General features: G+C 34.8%; 1 protein-coding gene across 6 annotated transcripts in view; it reads left to right on the top strand.

Moving 5' to 3' along the window:
- Positions 1-16,828, top strand: part of DGKB (diacylglycerol kinase beta) — a 389,225-nt gene that overhangs the window by 351,660 nt on the left and 20,737 nt on the right. For all 6 annotated transcript variants that reach the window (XM_080383930.1, XM_080383931.1, XM_080383932.1 and 3 more), the window contains one exon: positions 6,660-16,828. This exon is cut by the window's right edge and continues 20,737 nt beyond it. In XM_080383930.1, the coding sequence (XP_080240056.1) occupies positions 6,660-6,767 (108 nt within the window). In that variant the 3' untranslated portion in view covers positions 6,768-16,828. The remainder of the gene's footprint in view (positions 1-6,659) is intronic.

Below are 16,828 nucleotides of genomic sequence, written 5' to 3'. Positions count from 1 at the left end.
AGAAGTTTTATGCAAATAGCATGAGTTGCTGACAACTGTTCCTTCTCATACATATAAAGACCATATTCTCCCAAAATGACAGTGTGGGCTCTGAGAAAATATTGTAGGACACAATAGATAATGCACTCATTCCCCAGAAGCTGTGATCTGTGATTTTTTAATTCCTGTGATCAGTTTGAGTACTGAATAAATTGTGTACTACTTTTAGCGTCTTTTATGATTTTCTATTACTCATGTACCTAGCATCCCTAGACAAGAGCAAGAATGCCTTCCTGTAGGTTCCATGCATACTTAAAAATGTGAGTGGCTGGGTTTAAAAATCTGTCATCCAGAATCATTCAGTATGTTGAACACATGCAGACTGCAGTGTCAGGCAAAGTCGCTCTGCTCTAGTATAATAAGATATAGAATCTGAGCATCAAGTTGTATTCTTTTCACTGTTTTTATAGAAGAGTGTTTAGGAAAAGGAAAGATGATAATGTTATGTTAAACATCTTGTCTGATTAGCTGAAGAGGAAATTCTATCAGAGCTCTCCCAGACAAACATAGCAACATGAAAGATATCTATCGTTTCACCTGATCTCCAAACAGGTCATTAATAGTAATGAAACTTCAAAGACTCTCAAGTTAATTCAATAAACTTCTAGCTTTAGCCATCAGGATTTTATTTTTTTTTTAAAAAAAAAGTCATCTTTCAATTTAGCTACATAAATTATTAGCATTGTTTTGAAAAAAATCCATAAAAACATTCCATCTTAATTAGAAATAACTGCATTTTCAGTTCTTTCATCTATTCCTGACTTGCTTAGCATCATATCTGGGTGTCAGGCTGCTAACATTAGATTAAAAGACAGAAATGTCTGTAGAAAGTGCAAGAACACTTCCAAAATGAAGGAACGAAAATGAAAATCCATAGTCAGAGCTGACCCTAATGGATTACAAGAAACACAGTTTCACAGACATCTGAAACAGAGAATATTTTTGAATTATTTACTGATAAGAAAATTTGTAATAAGCCATTTAATAATTAAACTCAAAAATAATATTTCAAAATATTATAATTTGAATGCAACTTAAAAATAAGTTTGAAATGAATGCTTTCTCTCTGGCTTTTCTTTTCATCCCCAGAGATATGATGAGCCTGAGCACAGAGGTTTCATTGAAGTCCTACCTGCGTAGTTAAATCCAGAGAGAAACAAGAACGAAAACCAAACCAAAAGAAAAAAGTTTTTACTAATAAATGCTATACAGCAGAGCTGGGTGAGAAAACTAAAAGAGAGTCACAAATTTGCCTTTATGTAGAACCATTGGCTCCACAGACTGCATGAAGAAGCTGCAGCTGTATTCTAGACTATGTAAAATATCTTCTTTCCGTGTCACTGAATGTATTAATATTTTCTTATCGGTTGTTTTATAATGGGAGAATTTAAAATTTTGTGTCTGCTTCTTTAGAGCAAAGCTCAACTGGGACCTAGATATGGTGGCTGATTTTCATAGAACATTAGACAATTATTACATAATTAACCCATAAATGGAAGTCAATTACTAGGAAAAGTTTTTGGTGTTACACTAAAATGCTACATTTTTCCCCCTTTTGAGTAACAATGTGGATACATTTCTGTTTCAAGGTCAGAATGATTTAATGAGTTTCTAACACATTATTTTGCAGCTGAGCATTTTTTTTTCATGCTCACAGGTACACTGCACGTTAATTAGTTTTGTTTACCTATGCATATTTTTCTGTAATTTCACAACAGTAGTTTTTGTAATTGACAAAGCAATTTACTGCATGTGTGCTTTCTGCACCTCAGACAAATACTCTAACATGTAATGCACCTTTCTTTCCAGATTGTTAAGAAAAGAATTAGTTGTGACTAATTGCCAATTAATTTGCAGTGGTTTTAGGGAAGAAGGGGGAAAAACAATTGCATCCACTAATTAAAATTTAAAATACTCCAAAGTGTCATCTTTAGGTGTCTGTGGAATGCATAATTTCCATTTTAGTTCTGCACTGGATCTGTAACAACCCTGAGCTTGACAGCTCTATTAATTTAAAACCTCAGTGATACCTATTAGTACAAAACAGGAAAAAAATGCCATTAATCATTTATTTTAATTTTGCAGCTCTGTCATTTTCTCTGTATGTTTAAAAATTATGATGACACCGTAATGTTTTCCAATCTACCTGTGTGAAGGGGAAACGGATCATACTACTTAGGAGAGAGACTAGAGTATATTATTAGAGCTTAATTAATGCCAAACTGATTAGATTTGATTGCACTTTGCACAATAATATTGTTAAGAAATTTATTTAAAAGATGTGTTGCATAACGCTGTACGTAAAACAACTAAGTCTAGAACTGAAGAGATTTTAACCAAAATGCCACATAACACGTCACACACTAATTTTGTTTAGCATTGCCTACATTCTATAGGTCTTATTCATATCATGATACCCAATGCAGCTTTTGATCACCTTCAGGAAGATAAAGGTACTTGGTACTCCTGTGACATGTAGTTGTTGCATCCTTTCATTTCCTGTAAGGGGAGCAGCATATAGACATCTAGACTGTGGGAAAACCCTCATACCCTCAAAACTACCAACATCCAAACCCTGATGATAGCATGGAAAAAAGTGACCACAACCTAACAGATCCAACTTGATAAGTTTTTTCTATCAGTTTTGTTCCTCTGTCCTTAAAATATTTTTTTAACATTAATTGAAATATTATAAACACAGGTGATTACCTCTGTTTCCAGTTTTCTATTGTCATTTAACATTGTAGTTAATACCTGTATTTATAGTACCACGTTCTGTGTTAAAAATAAATATTTAGGCATTCTGTGAAGTCAGGAACAAGGAGGTAACCAGCACATATGGTAGAAAAAGGAACATGAAAGCAAAACGGACTGAAAGATGTAGTCATCACACTAAAATTATTGGGTTTCAGTGCATTTCATTTAGCGGATGCATTGCATTAGTGTGGCTTCAAGGCATATTTTGAAACTCTGACCTGCTCCTGAAACAAATAAATGTCTGGTTTATGCATTTATAAATAACTTTAGTATCACAAATTCAGTCTCCTTTATCAGAAAATTTGCTATCAACAAATAGGGAGCAATTAAAATATCTTCTTTTAAGAATTATGCTCTTTTTTAATTAGATCTGGTGCTCTTTCCCATGAATACATCACTGGACACATTTTCTAATACTGGAAAGGTGACTTTGAAATTGCAAATGCAGTATATTTCTACTAAACCTATTTATTACATATACCGGCCCTTTAAATTTCTGTGATCATGAACTCATAGAATAAAATATTGCTCCAGTGAGTAAATGAGAGTTTTGCCATTGGCTTCAACAGTTTAAGTTTAGCCTGCAATGTTGAGTATCAGGCTTACAACAAAAATCTATGGAATCTTAGCAATTCACATGGTTATTTAGTTTCCCCTTAAATAGAATTTTGTTATTTCCTCATTTTGCCTATTTTTAAATATAAATGTATGCCAAATAAGCCAAATAGAAGGGTTTTTTCCCCAGCAGAACTTCAGGCACTCCTCTAATTTAGGTTTTAAATGTCATCCGTATTTTCTGTAAGATATTATATATTTTCAATTAAACTGATAAGTGATCTCAGAAATTATTTTCCAGAATTCCATAGCAATTTGCATGAATATGTTTGTCAGGGTATCATCAGTTTCTAAAAATATGTGTGGATAGGGTTTGAACTTTCAGAATTTTTCTCTGAGCAATGTCTTCTTTTCGTGTGTTTTGTAAATCACAGATTCACCTAGGAAAAATGAGAATCAAAAAAATAATGTTTTATTTAAAGCTTTTGTGATTGTGCTTCTACTAAAAAACCCCATAAGGTTGCTTGTCACATGAAAGAGAAACTGAATGGTAAAATTTACTCTTTAGACACCCCATGTACATGCACACAGGATCTATATACAGCCATTAGTATCATTTTTTTACCAAACTAAAATCTGGTTGCTTGGAATTAAAGGTTTTTATCTTGTTTGGGTTTTGGAGGTTTCTTTTGTCTATTTCAGTCTGCCATACAGCACTTTCAGTGTTCAGTCCTACTTTGACCAACAGCATTATTTCTCTTTTTGACACCCTTAGTGCTGCTTCCCATCTCAAAGCGTGTGCTGTCACTTGTCACCCAGATTCACAGCACCAGTTCTGGCAGTGCTGCCAGTGTGAAGACAGAAGCAGAAGTGAGAGTCCAGGGCAGAAATGCAGTGCCTGAAAGTCTAGGGAAAGACAAAATTAGCCTATTTCAGGCAAAGTAGTGCAATAGTCCAGCATGTATGATAAACATTCTGATTTTTTTATCACCCAAAGATAAGATATTTTAATGTGGGTTGGGTTTTTTTCAGTAGGAAAACAAGGAATGAATGGTTCTCATTGTTAACCAATGCAGTGTTAACATACACTACTATGTACAAGTAAAAAAAAATATTTTATGTTTACACTTTATTTTTGTATTTTCAGAATGTAAAATACATTTTACACCACTGGAATCATGCCAATTTATAATAGTTGGAAATATGTCTTGGAGAAATGCATATAGGACTCCATCCCCATGCACATGAGTGCTTAATCATGTTCAGGCATCTTAGCTGATCTCAGCTGATAGGATGCAACATACTGAAGAGGTCATGGTCTCAAAAACAGATGGCTCAAGCCAAAAAAGAACATTAAAAATTATAAACATTTTCTCAATATGTAGTTGCACTCATCCTCGGCAGCACTGAACAACCCCAATCCAACATGCACAATCTGTATGGGGTCTCAGCATTACCTCACCTCTTCATACTAAAGCCATTTTTTGAGCCTTGTTCTTTTATTCACTTTAAGATGGAACTACTATGATTTACTTCTGAAAGGAAACTCTGAGCCCATTCCTACTGCCACATCATGGCCTGATCTTGCAATAAGCTGAACCCTTAAAACTGACAAAAAATTCACTCACAGCAGTTGCAGATTGCATCATGTATTGATCCTTAGGATCAGGTTGATATCATCACTATTCCTGAGCCCCAGGATATGTCTTATGAAGCATGTGAAAGTTGCAAAAACCCTTGAGGCGATTTTCCAGGGCCAGATCATCAGCTGATACAAAGTGACATCAATGGAATAATGCCAATTTACCCCAGCTACAGATTTGGCTTCCTAAGTGATGCCTGAAGCAGAACTTCTTGTGAGAAAATATGTTGATGCCAATCTTTGAAAGAGAGTTATTATCCCTGTGGAATTCATCTAGGTGTCCAAAAAACCCCATATGTTAAATGTTATACTAATGAGGAATGTTGACAAAAAGAGGTCATGTATGAAATTTGAGACTAATGAACTAAGGTGGCATGGAAATGAGCATTTGAAGAGTAAAGTGAAGGCTCTAATAGAGTTAAATGCACCCACTCATTCTGTTGAGTTTTTTATGTTGCTGTCTCCTTATATTGTAAAGTAAATTTCCACCCCAAGAAATCTCCTGATCTATATTTTAATGAGCCTTTCCACGTGACATACATTTTTTGTTTCATTACTATTAGTGAATGACAAGTGAAGGATATTCATTTTAACTTGAAAATGTCAGGTATGCACTTTAAGAGATATATTTTTCCAGTTTTTAATGAGGTGGTGTTTCTTTTTTGAAAGAAATACCTATCTCTGATGTGGGTACTATGCAGGTGACAACTGATATTTAATAAGTGATGGTTCTTGTATTAGTCGTAGTTCACTAAAGAAAATGTCTTGGATTGCTTTTGAAAAACTCTTAGCGTCACTAGCCCAAAGGCAAGATGTGACCTTTTTATTACATAATGAGAATCATTTATTATCTTACAATGTATCTTAAAGTCACAGACAAAATGCCACTTTGATAATTGCTTTCAATTAGCTTTGAGCATAGCATACATTCATAAAATGTCTTCTCTAATTTAGACTTGAATTAGAGAAAATTGCAGACATAATCTACTTTAAGGTTGTCTCATTTAAGGTGATTCGTACTTTGATATGAAAGAAATCAAAACGGGTGGCTTTACAGCAGTCTTACAAAGTGTTTTAAATAGTCTTCAATATTCGAGTATATTCACAATTAATTAACAAATTAGAATGCTAGTTAATCTTTTTTGACTTTTTTTTTGTGTATTAACTTTTGACTTTCGTTCATAATAGTTATTTTTAAATTAAGCAGTGCCCTGTGTTAAAAGAAAAGTACAACTTGATTAGGTGTATAAATAAAGCACACAAAGACATAGTTTATATTCTAATAGGCAACAGTTTAGTCTGTCAGCATGTATGTCCTTTCCAACTTTTAAATTCGTATACATCTTGTAGATATGTAAAATATTTAACAGCAAGCAAGAAATCCCACACTCAAAAAGTAAGATCACATATTGGCATGTATTTTATTGCATATGATTTTAAATATTGCTTTAGTGTATAATTTAAAGTATTTGTGGAAGCAGTGATTACACATAGATTGGTTTACTGCAATGTAATATCATTCATAAAAAATACAGGTATTTTCCTTTCATCTTTGATGAAATGAAGGAGGTTTGGTAGTCGAATACAACAATAATTCAGGCATCTCAGATGCTTGGAATTGAACTAGTTCAATGGATAATTCTGTTTTTCTTCTTTCTTCCCCCAGATAAAAATTACTCACAAGAACCAAGCCCCCATGTTGATGGGACCTCCTCCAAAAACCGGTCTTTTCTCTTCTATCATCAAAAGAACAAGGAATCACAGCAAGGAATAAGCCTATGTAGTTTAGTTTTTAGAAAACCAATTAGCTTTGTTGGGCTTTGGAATATTTATGCTGGAAAACTTTCAAGAATTTTAGAATATCTTCTACTTGCAAAATCATGGATTTTGGTTTAAGAGTCTCCATAACTGAGCTAATGTAAAACTATGCTACTAGAAAAAAAATATTGTCACAGTTTTGTAGGCATTTTTGCATGATGAAAGCAGATTTTACATAAAGTGATACAGCATATTTTTTGTTGCATGCGTTACCATTTACTAATCTGTGGGCTAATTCTGCCATGGAATATGGGAAAAGAATGCCATGGGTAATTTGATTTTCTCACTTTTCCATTTCAGTTTTTTCTACTACAATGATCATATGTCACAGGTTCAATAGTATCTCTTGAATCAAACATCTTCACATCAATAGCCAATTAAACTGGTTTCAGAGTAAAGTTTATTACAGGTCTTATTCACCTGTACTTTTACTTTATCATTTATTTTTACCCTGAGAATATTTTTATTCAGTTAAACATTAAAATCTTATCTCTTATTCTGATAACTCCTATGTATGCGATTAACTGTACCTGCTGAAAACATTTAATAATGTGTGCAGTGTTTAAATGATCATGATTACTCTTGTGTAAGTTTTTGCAGGATCTGAAGTCAATGCAAAACTTTTGAGCAAAAACTATATGGCTAAGGAGATCATGCTAAAAGTGGAGATAATAAAAATTGCAAAACTAGCCATCAGTGTTGTTTGTTGCAACACTAGAATTATTTTAATGAGCAATACATCTCTGTAACATGGCAAACTTTAAATCATTCTGCATATTGACCGATAGCATAGTGCGTATGCACACAAATAACCAAAGCTCATGCCTAATAAAGTGCATTTTCCACCAAAGATTTAGTAAAGGATGCTTCAGAGAAATGGGTTAATGCATAATTAATCAAGCTCACTGGAGTAGACTCACTGTCGAAAATTTACAGTTCTTTTCATTACATTGGCAATGTCCAGACAAATGCTGGGGTAGGAAAAAGCATTAAATTAATTCCAGGTAAATGCTTACTTTCCATTTGGTTTATAAGTTAATAGACATAGAAACGTACTCTAAATATTGGAAATCTGAACATATTCAATTTTATTTATTATAAATTAGTATTTATAAATGTATGCCATCTATAGTTTACTCATGTTCTAAATTAATCTCTTAAGAAAAGGATAAACTGTTATTTGTTCCCCTTTTGTAGTCTGTTGTCTGGAATCTTGTTATCAATTTTGGGGAGGCAGTTGCTCAGGTTTTTACTTTCTTAGCCCTCTGAGAGACTTTAGCCCTCTGAGAGACTTCCTAACAGCTTAGAAATCATAATACAGGGATTTGTCTGAGGTTTGCACAGCACTGTCTAATGTTGAAGGGAAGTCCAAGAAAAGCAACATTTTCAGTCTTGCATATAAACAGTCTCAATAAAAACTTTTTATGCAGTCTTAACATTGTTCTTTGTTCAGAGTGAGCTGCTTCTCAGCTCTGCATGACTTAATTTCTCAGATTTCATCAAAAGACCCAAACAAGTAAAAGAAGAAACTTTGCTTGAAATGCATGATATCCCATTTTTATCTAGACTTTAAAATGTTAATGATTTATTAAATCTATTTTTCTATTGATTCGTACATTAAAACATTAGTACTTCATCATTCTGTAGTGCACGGTACTGTGCATGTATTTAAATAAAGTTACTATCATTTGTTCCTCAGTACAAGAATTCAGCAGAGTCTTAATTTATATAATAGACACTACAATAACAGTCAGTATATAGTTGGTAAGGATTATGTCTTTGAAATATACAGTCTGTGTTCTGTAAACATTAGGAGGTAAATACCAATTAACATTATGTTCAGCATTAGGTAGAAAAATTTAAGGGCAATTATTTGCTAAAATTAAGATCTTGTAATTCCCCATTCTCGGGTCCAGTGGTGTTGATAATTACAGTTACCATAGGAGTAAACTAATTATTTTCCTGTGCATTGCAAACACACACACAAAGAAGCATTTGATGCACTTCTCTAACTGCAAACATGCGTAAGTATAGAGCAAAAGGTATTTGCAAAAAGAAGGAAATTGCTGACATAGTATTACATGAAGTGTACATTGGTTTTATGAAATTATGGTTACAGGTGATAAATATTTTCACATAACTTGACATAGGGTTTTCTAACAATGCTGTCAACTTTTTTGTGGCAAAAATGTGTTTAACAATAATATATAATGTGCTCTCTATGATTATCTCATGAACATTGTAACTCTGAAAACAAATAAAATTATACATAAGCTATTATCTAATAACATATGCCGTTTTAAATGTGCCTGTCTGTGATAGCAAATTGCTCACAACACAGTTTTTCATATGAAGAGGGATAGATGGGTTCATGCAATCAAAATTTCATACAGTTCTGGCTAGATTTACAAAAGGTAAATCAGATCTGTTGGTCAGTATGTATCAAATTCTCACTGTAGCAAAATATAATGGAGCAGCCATTTTACTATATTGGCGCTTATCATAGCAGTGACTGTCTGTCTTCCTATTAATCTTGTTTGATTGGGGTTTTTTTTAGTATGGCCTCTAATAATTTAAAGCCATGCTCAGGTTGAAAGTATTGATGATAAAGAGAAAATCTTAGAGTACGTAAAACATAGTATGAAAGAAAAATGCTTGATTTAATGAAAGAGAACTTCAGAGGGGCTTCCTTTATTTTTTCCCCACTTCAGCATGCACAGAACTGATATAATGAAATTACACATTGGCGTATGAAGTGAACAAAAGAACATATTTGCATGTATCTTCATACAGCTGAAATAGATGCACTGTTCTTGCATTGACTAAAGAGTAGTAGCTGTATACCTTCCACTGTTTGCAATGAAGTATTCTTTAAGGCCTCATTAATGGTGTTTGCAATATAAATGGAAATTACAAATATGTAGGAATTATATCTGACACTGGATTTGCAAATTTTTCATCTCCCTATTCAAGCGTTGCAGCTGGGCAATGTGCTGAGGAAAGAACATGACATCTCAGGAAGAAACCTGAACTTCTGAAATTGTTTAGGATTGCTATCACTTCACATGAGTTCTTGTTAAAAGGAGGTGGAAGGAGGTTTTCCTTGCAGAGACAAATACAGAATTACTGTTTCCAGTACTTGCAAGACATTTGTATGCATATCATCACGATTATTTAAAGCTAGGGGGTTAGACCTCATAATTTGGGCTTATTGGTGTGTGTATGTGTATGTGCATGCCTGATCAGGTAACATGCTGCTATGCTTAGAACTTTGATGAGCTAAAAAGCACTTAGTTTTAGTTTCTGAAGCAGAAGTAGATTTTCTATAAAACTTCCTCGCTCTTATAAACTCTGTAATATTGCACATAAATTGCAACAATGATTAGCTAATATCCAAAATTATTCAAGGCAAAAAAAGTCATAGACTTCAACGTGTTTCAGAATATAAGAAGTAATATAGTCAAAGAACATGTGTATTTGGTATAATTATTGTAATAAAGGGAGAAAAATAATTTTTAAATCTATAGATTAACATCTGTTAGCTGAGACTATAGTTATTCAGTGAATATTAGCGATTTAGGGTACTAGCGCTATTCTGCAGCTTACTGTCTTCAAAGCTAACTAGCTTCTGTGCTTGTAATTTTGAGGTGGATCATAGCAAGACCAAGACTTTCTGGGAAGCAGTTACTTCAGAAGAGTGTTGTCCCTCACCTCTCTGGAAGAGTCAGTAGAGAGAATGGCTACAAAACTAGGGAAAAAAAAGTTATGGAAGAATTCTCTCTAGACAAAGAAGCAGAATATCAGAGAACTCTGCTAAGGAATGATAAAGCAGGTGCTCAAAGTGATGTGTGAAAGGGGTGGGTTGCTCCAGGGCAGCTCACAGAAATGGCAGTGCAGGGCCTGAGAAGCCAGGTGAAGGCACTGAGGTCTAACAACCAGCAATGTGCCAAGGAAGCGAATTAATTAGATTGATCTAGAGACCTGCCTTCCATTTAGGGCTGAAAAACTCAGGTAGTATTTCTTTCCTATATGGGGAGAAAGTTTGTTTGTGAAGAGTTAGGCCCAAGAGGAGGAATAACTGAATGCCTCATGTGAAGGCAGGACTCATGAGCAAAGGAGAACTAAAGCATGGGTTAAGGACTTGCCAGGGTTTTTGTTTTTTTCTGAGTATTGTCATGGTCTCAAAAAAAGAAGACATTTTACCTTGCTGTCAAATAGCAGTTTGCCTAACTTCTGAGCAGTTAGTACAAAAATAAATAAATAAATAGATATAGAAAGCTGAGGTGGACCTGAGAAGCACTGCTCCATGTTTTATGCAAGAGTGGTGAAGAAAGTGTCAGCTTCTTGTCAGGTAATTGCTGCTTGTCTCTAGCTCCGTAAGGTCTGAAAGCATTTTGTTTTCTCTCCTCTATCCATAAGGAAGGAAACTTCCTGTGGTCCTGCTGAGGTGAGTAAAAGCCTTACTGTAGCCCTAGCTGGAAAATAAATAAAATGTGGATGAGATCTGGAAGCTGGGTCTGTTAATGAGGTATAAAGTAATAGGTTAAAACCCGCAGCATGTGAAGTTCTGGTGGTGTGCTGTGCAGCAATGGCTGATGGTACAAACTCTCTTCAGGCCTGTCAAGAGTTGCTGGTGTTTGCCCAGCCTCAGCTTGTGCCCTGAGGAGCCTCCTGGCTCTTATAGCCCATTTGCGCTCAGGGTATGGATTTTCAGTTGATTTTGAAATACGGAGGTTTGACCTTTCCTGTTCTGATTTGTGTGTCTGTGGCACAGATACAGATGGAGCTTTCCCATTATCAAGTTCTCTTAATTTTACAAATGCAGCTGAAGCAGAGAAACTTCTCTCTGACCGTTGACTTCCATTATGTGAAACTGCCCGACAGCTTGAAACTATAAATAGGCAGCGATATATTCTAGGCATCTAGAATCTGGGTATAGTGATATTTCAGAAGCTGCTTTTTTCCTTTCTGATTCATGATTCAAAGAGACTACCTGAGAAGCACCTCAGGGCTCTCTTTAAATATGACTCATACAAAGTGTAAGTGATAATCATCAGGCTTTGTTATTTATAGAAATGCGGTAGCTGTGTTGATGGTAAAGCAGCAGCTTCATAGTGAGGTGTCCATTTCTAATAAATGTGGAAAATTATTTGCTGAGTCTAACTGAGTGAGAAGCAAAGATTGTGAATTTTCAGGTCAGTTCTTAGTCTGAGGTTGATAATGACTGAAAATACTTAGCTGCTGATAAGCATATTTAAAATATACTTTTGTTTGTTTGGCTATTTTTTACCTAGGGTCAAAGTGTCAAAGTCTCATGCTGTGAAGGAACATAACAATTTGCATAAATAAGTAGCTTTTCTGGACAGGGAAGTGAACGCTTCTTACTCTTCTGGTGAAACTCATATTTATGGGCCACATTCTGCCTGCCAATAAGAAAATACACATTGTCAATATTCAGGCCTGTCAGTCTTTTTATATTAAGTACAAAACCAGAACACATAATAACAATTTTTTGTTAATCTATTTGTATCTGCAGGAAGGTAGTGGTTATTTGTATATCCCCCAGTGAGGCAATCGGACTTTGCAAAATGAGCATCAGCACTGTAATTTCTGCCCAGCCTTAAGCTTGGCTGTTGTAAAAGGTGCAGTGTGGAGTTTTTGAGTGTGATAGTTTGTTGTTTTGTTGGGGATTTTTTTTAGTAAAGATGAGTGAATTTCAAACCTCTCTTTTACCTCCAGAATTGTCAAGAGTAGAACTTTGATTCGGGCACATATTTTATATGTTTATGGTGTAACATAAGCAAGTAAATAAAGGAAGATCTATTCCATTTGAGCTGAACTTCTCTTCCATATGTTTAAATTCAGTCTAATTATTGAAGGAAAAAACAACAAGTCGTTAATATTAGGTAGCTTGGGAGGATTTGGGGGGGAAATGTGTGTGTTGGGTCTTTCTCCTGAGTAGTATGACCTTGTTGCAATAATATATATATATGTAGATTAAGGAATTTTTATCTCATTTACATTGATCGCTGTTTTCCATGGCTATGTTCTGAACAGTGATTTTTATTTTTTATTATTATTATTTTTAATCAGCTCAATCTTTCTCTTAATGGATCAATATAAATTAGCTTACAAGAAATTCTGAAAGATTTAGTCCAACTGTCTATTTTGTAAAGCTGAGCCTTGCAAATTGAGGCCTTCATGCAGCCAAAAATTCCTTAGCCTCTGTTCCATCAAAATATACAAAAGGAGGAGCTTTCTTTCCCTGATCCATCTGGTTTTTCACTGGATTCCCATTTCAGAGCAAAATCAGATTTACCTTTATAAATGTCAAAATATTTTGAGCTTGAATGTCAAAAGGAAATCTAAGGTATTAATTTATTTCATTATTTTTGTTTCATTAATGGAGTGATTAACTAATATTGTAATGTAACTGACTTTTCACTTTAAAAAGCAAAAAGTGAATGAAATTATGCTCTTATTTTACTTCAGTATGGACACAATTCTTATTTCCTTTAAAAGAATTTTTAAATTCTTAGTTTGTACAGGATCCTAAAATGAAACTTGCAGCCCCACTGGGCTGCTGCAGTTGTCACCAGACTAAAAGCCTTTGCATCAGTTTCTCATCTTTATGTAACATCTCTGCATTTTTATTATTCCAATAGCCACGCAACACCTAAGAGTTACCTTCAAGGAGATGCTTTTGATTCATAGTTCTTTCTGTTTCTATCTTGTTGCCAAAAAACCCCAGACATAACAGAATAACATTAAATAAAAATTATTTCACAGTCTAAAAGTTTACCAAATATCTTATAGTTCTCTCAAACAAACAAACAAACAAACAAACCACAAGCCAAAAAAAACCCCAACCCAACAACAAACCAGCAGTGGCCTCTGGTTTTGACTAAAAATAAAATGGACAGACAGTTAAAAAAGGAAAAGCCCATCATCAAGTTTTCCTAATTATTATAAAATAAGTGAATAACAGAAGAACATTTTGGACTAGGTGTTGTAAAATAAATCTGACAAGACAGATATAATGCTTTTGAGTGTTTCTTCTAAGATACTGAATACACTGTAATTCAATTGACAATAATTATTCAATCACATTGATAAGGCATTTTTGTGTCACTGTAATTCAGAAAATCCTGCTTTAATTCACAAAATCTTGTGGTCTTTAAAGTGTGTCTCAATCTTTTGGGTGAATTATCAGCTGTAAATTAATACTGTGTGATAGCTAATCTGTGAATGCTTTTCACCTCACAGTTACCCAAAACATGTATACTGTCTGAAGTTTTGCTCTTCTTTTTTTGTTACCTTTATCACTAAGCAACGTTAGAATGTCTAACCCAATTGACACCATGTTAAAATCCTTGCTCTGACAATCAGTCTTATTTTTATGATCTTGGGACGAGAGCTGAGTGGACTCACATGAGGTTAATGGGGCTTTAAGAAAATGTTATGTTCCTCCAGTGCAAGATATGGTTCCCTTCTTCTGATGGGAATCCTGTCACTTTATCAGATATAACGGCTTTCTCTGCCAAAGAGTTGAGATATTAGTCTGTGTGAAATGATTTATAGTTTTTCCTTGGCTTGCCTGCTGAATCTTGGAAGAAAAATATATCTTATGGCAGATGCCAATTGTTCCCTGTTGGTCTGTGCATAGAAATATGTACTACTATGAGAGCTAGTCAAAGCATTCAAATACAACCAGAACAGTTGTGTTGACAACTGAGAGCAGACCAGAATTTCTGGGGTCAGACTCACACAGGCAGAAGTTGAAACAAACTGCTAGAAGTTCAGAAATGAGTTAAACTTCCTTTACTTATGTCTAGAGTGCTGTCTGTCTAAAAATGTGACAATACAAGTAGGTAATAAATACGTTTGTAACATATCACTGATAGCAGTCGTTTGTCTGCGCAGTATTTGTGCTATTTTCTTATCTCAGATACAGCACAAACAGTAATTTTTAACTTTCTGCTGTGTGCTTCCTCCACAAAACGCAGTGCAATAGCATAACGTAAGAAAGCAGAATGCAATTTTAGCAAATGCAATAAAATAATGTTTTAAGGAACCCGAGATACCTTCTAGCCCAACACTACAGGACAGCAAAGGGATTTGCAGGAAAAAAAAATATATAATGCCATTTCTATCTCTTCTCAGTGAAAGTCTAGAAAAGGGGAGTTTTGGTCAAATGACAACCTAATTTATTCTTTCATTCTAACTTGTTTATAAATGAATTTGGAGACTTGCTATGATATGAACCTCATCAGAATATGCAGCCACTGTGTAAGGGAGGACTGAAAATATTTTGCCAGATCTGGTTACCCTTACATACAGGAACTCTTCTGTAAATTTTCCTTGATTTGAAGCAACCTACTTACAAGGTACAAGAAGCACAGAGGTAGTCATTATTTGTTTAATTACTTGGTTCCTTTAAGGTGTTAAAACATTTAAATTATTGTATTTGCTTAGCACATCTCTGCAATGGCTACTGCGAATATTTTTGCAAGAATAATCAACATTGAAGAATCATTTGCATAGGAGATGGCAGCATACAATATAGATCATTTCTGTGTCATGCTACTTCTGCTACACCAATGTGGATTCCCTTGAGAGCATTTAAAGTCCTAGTGTAGAATGTGATAGTAGGTTGTAGCTTTGGAGATTATGATTGAAATATAGCCTTATTTGAGACTATGTTAAAGTGAAGTGGGGATGTGGAAGTGAAATCCCAACTCCACCTAAATCATTGGTTTGCCATTGGAGTCACAGAGCAAGGGTTTCATCCCTGCTATCTTGTGGCAGAGCTCAGAATATCTTTCCTGCCTCAAGTAAAATGTCTGAAAAGAAGCTCAAGAAAGAGACTGAGAAGTTCTGTGCGTTCACACATCTCTAAAAACCTACTGAATGCTTGCACCTGCAACAACCACTATTGGCCTGGAAACCACATCTCTTCCTTTTAGCTGAGTACTCACGTCGTCTTCTTTCTCACTCTTTTCCTGTGTCCTTTGCAATCTTGTATTTCTGACTCCAAAAGCCTTAGTTTCAACATACTGTATTAGAATGCGTTTTCACCTACATGGCCTTATTTGTTGGTGACTAGGCATTATGCTGAGAAACGTAAATTTGAAATTTCTTAGTTTAAGGAGGAAATGAAAGACCAGCTTTCTGACAAACACTGTAACTGCTATAACCAATGTTATATAAAAGTGAGTTCTGCTCCGTTAAGGACCTGTCCTTAAACTCCACCCTCTTAAAGGCATGTGAATGTTGAAGCTCCAGCTAGGTGGAGTTCACACACAGGGTTTTATTTTGCATTTGCCAATTCACATGTAAATTTTATGGAACCTATGTGTAAATGTCCCTCTCTTCTGACTATTCAAAGCCTTAAAAATCTACCCTTAGTGCTTTGAATCACCCTGCTGGGGTATGTAACACCAAACTTCAGTACGAATAAATAGTTACTTTGAGCCTAGCTTTTAGGATTTGCACGCTCAACAGAATATTGAGTTGGTATCAACTTCTGTACTGTTGCCATAAGAATCCCAACACAGTTCTGCAAAATCATGTCTATGTACAGCATAATACAACCCACTCCTAATTATTTCTGCCTAGAGTAGCTGCTGCTGTTGGATTTCTTGTCTTTTATGCTTAAAACAGCAGTGACGCAGTAGTGAGTCAGGCCTTTGCCAGTGCTTAGGTGCTATATAAAAACATATAAAAAAAAATTTAAAAAGCAGGCATGTGTGCAAACCTTGATTAGCATGTCATATGTCAGAGGTATGCAAATTATGTATAAAGTGTATATATTCAATCTCCTGCATTTATATGCAGGGCTTTTTTGCAGTATCATTTAATGTCTGGGTACTCTGCTGTTTTGTCGTTTCTGGCAGCCATTGTGCACCTTTAAGCTTGCGCTGTCCTAACGTATAAAGCCAATCTCATAGCTCATTTGTTTCATTGTTACTAGATTGTTAATCAACAGTTAGCATAAAGCAACACAGTAAAACAAAA

The sequence above is a fragment of the Falco punctatus genome (genome assembly GCF_963210335.1).
Source record: "Falco punctatus genome assembly, chromosome: 4".
Classification (NCBI taxonomy): domain Eukaryota; kingdom Metazoa; phylum Chordata; class Aves; order Falconiformes; family Falconidae; genus Falco; species Falco punctatus.
Note: the sequence above shows the minus strand (reverse complement) of the source record. Positions and strands in the feature narration are given on the sequence as shown.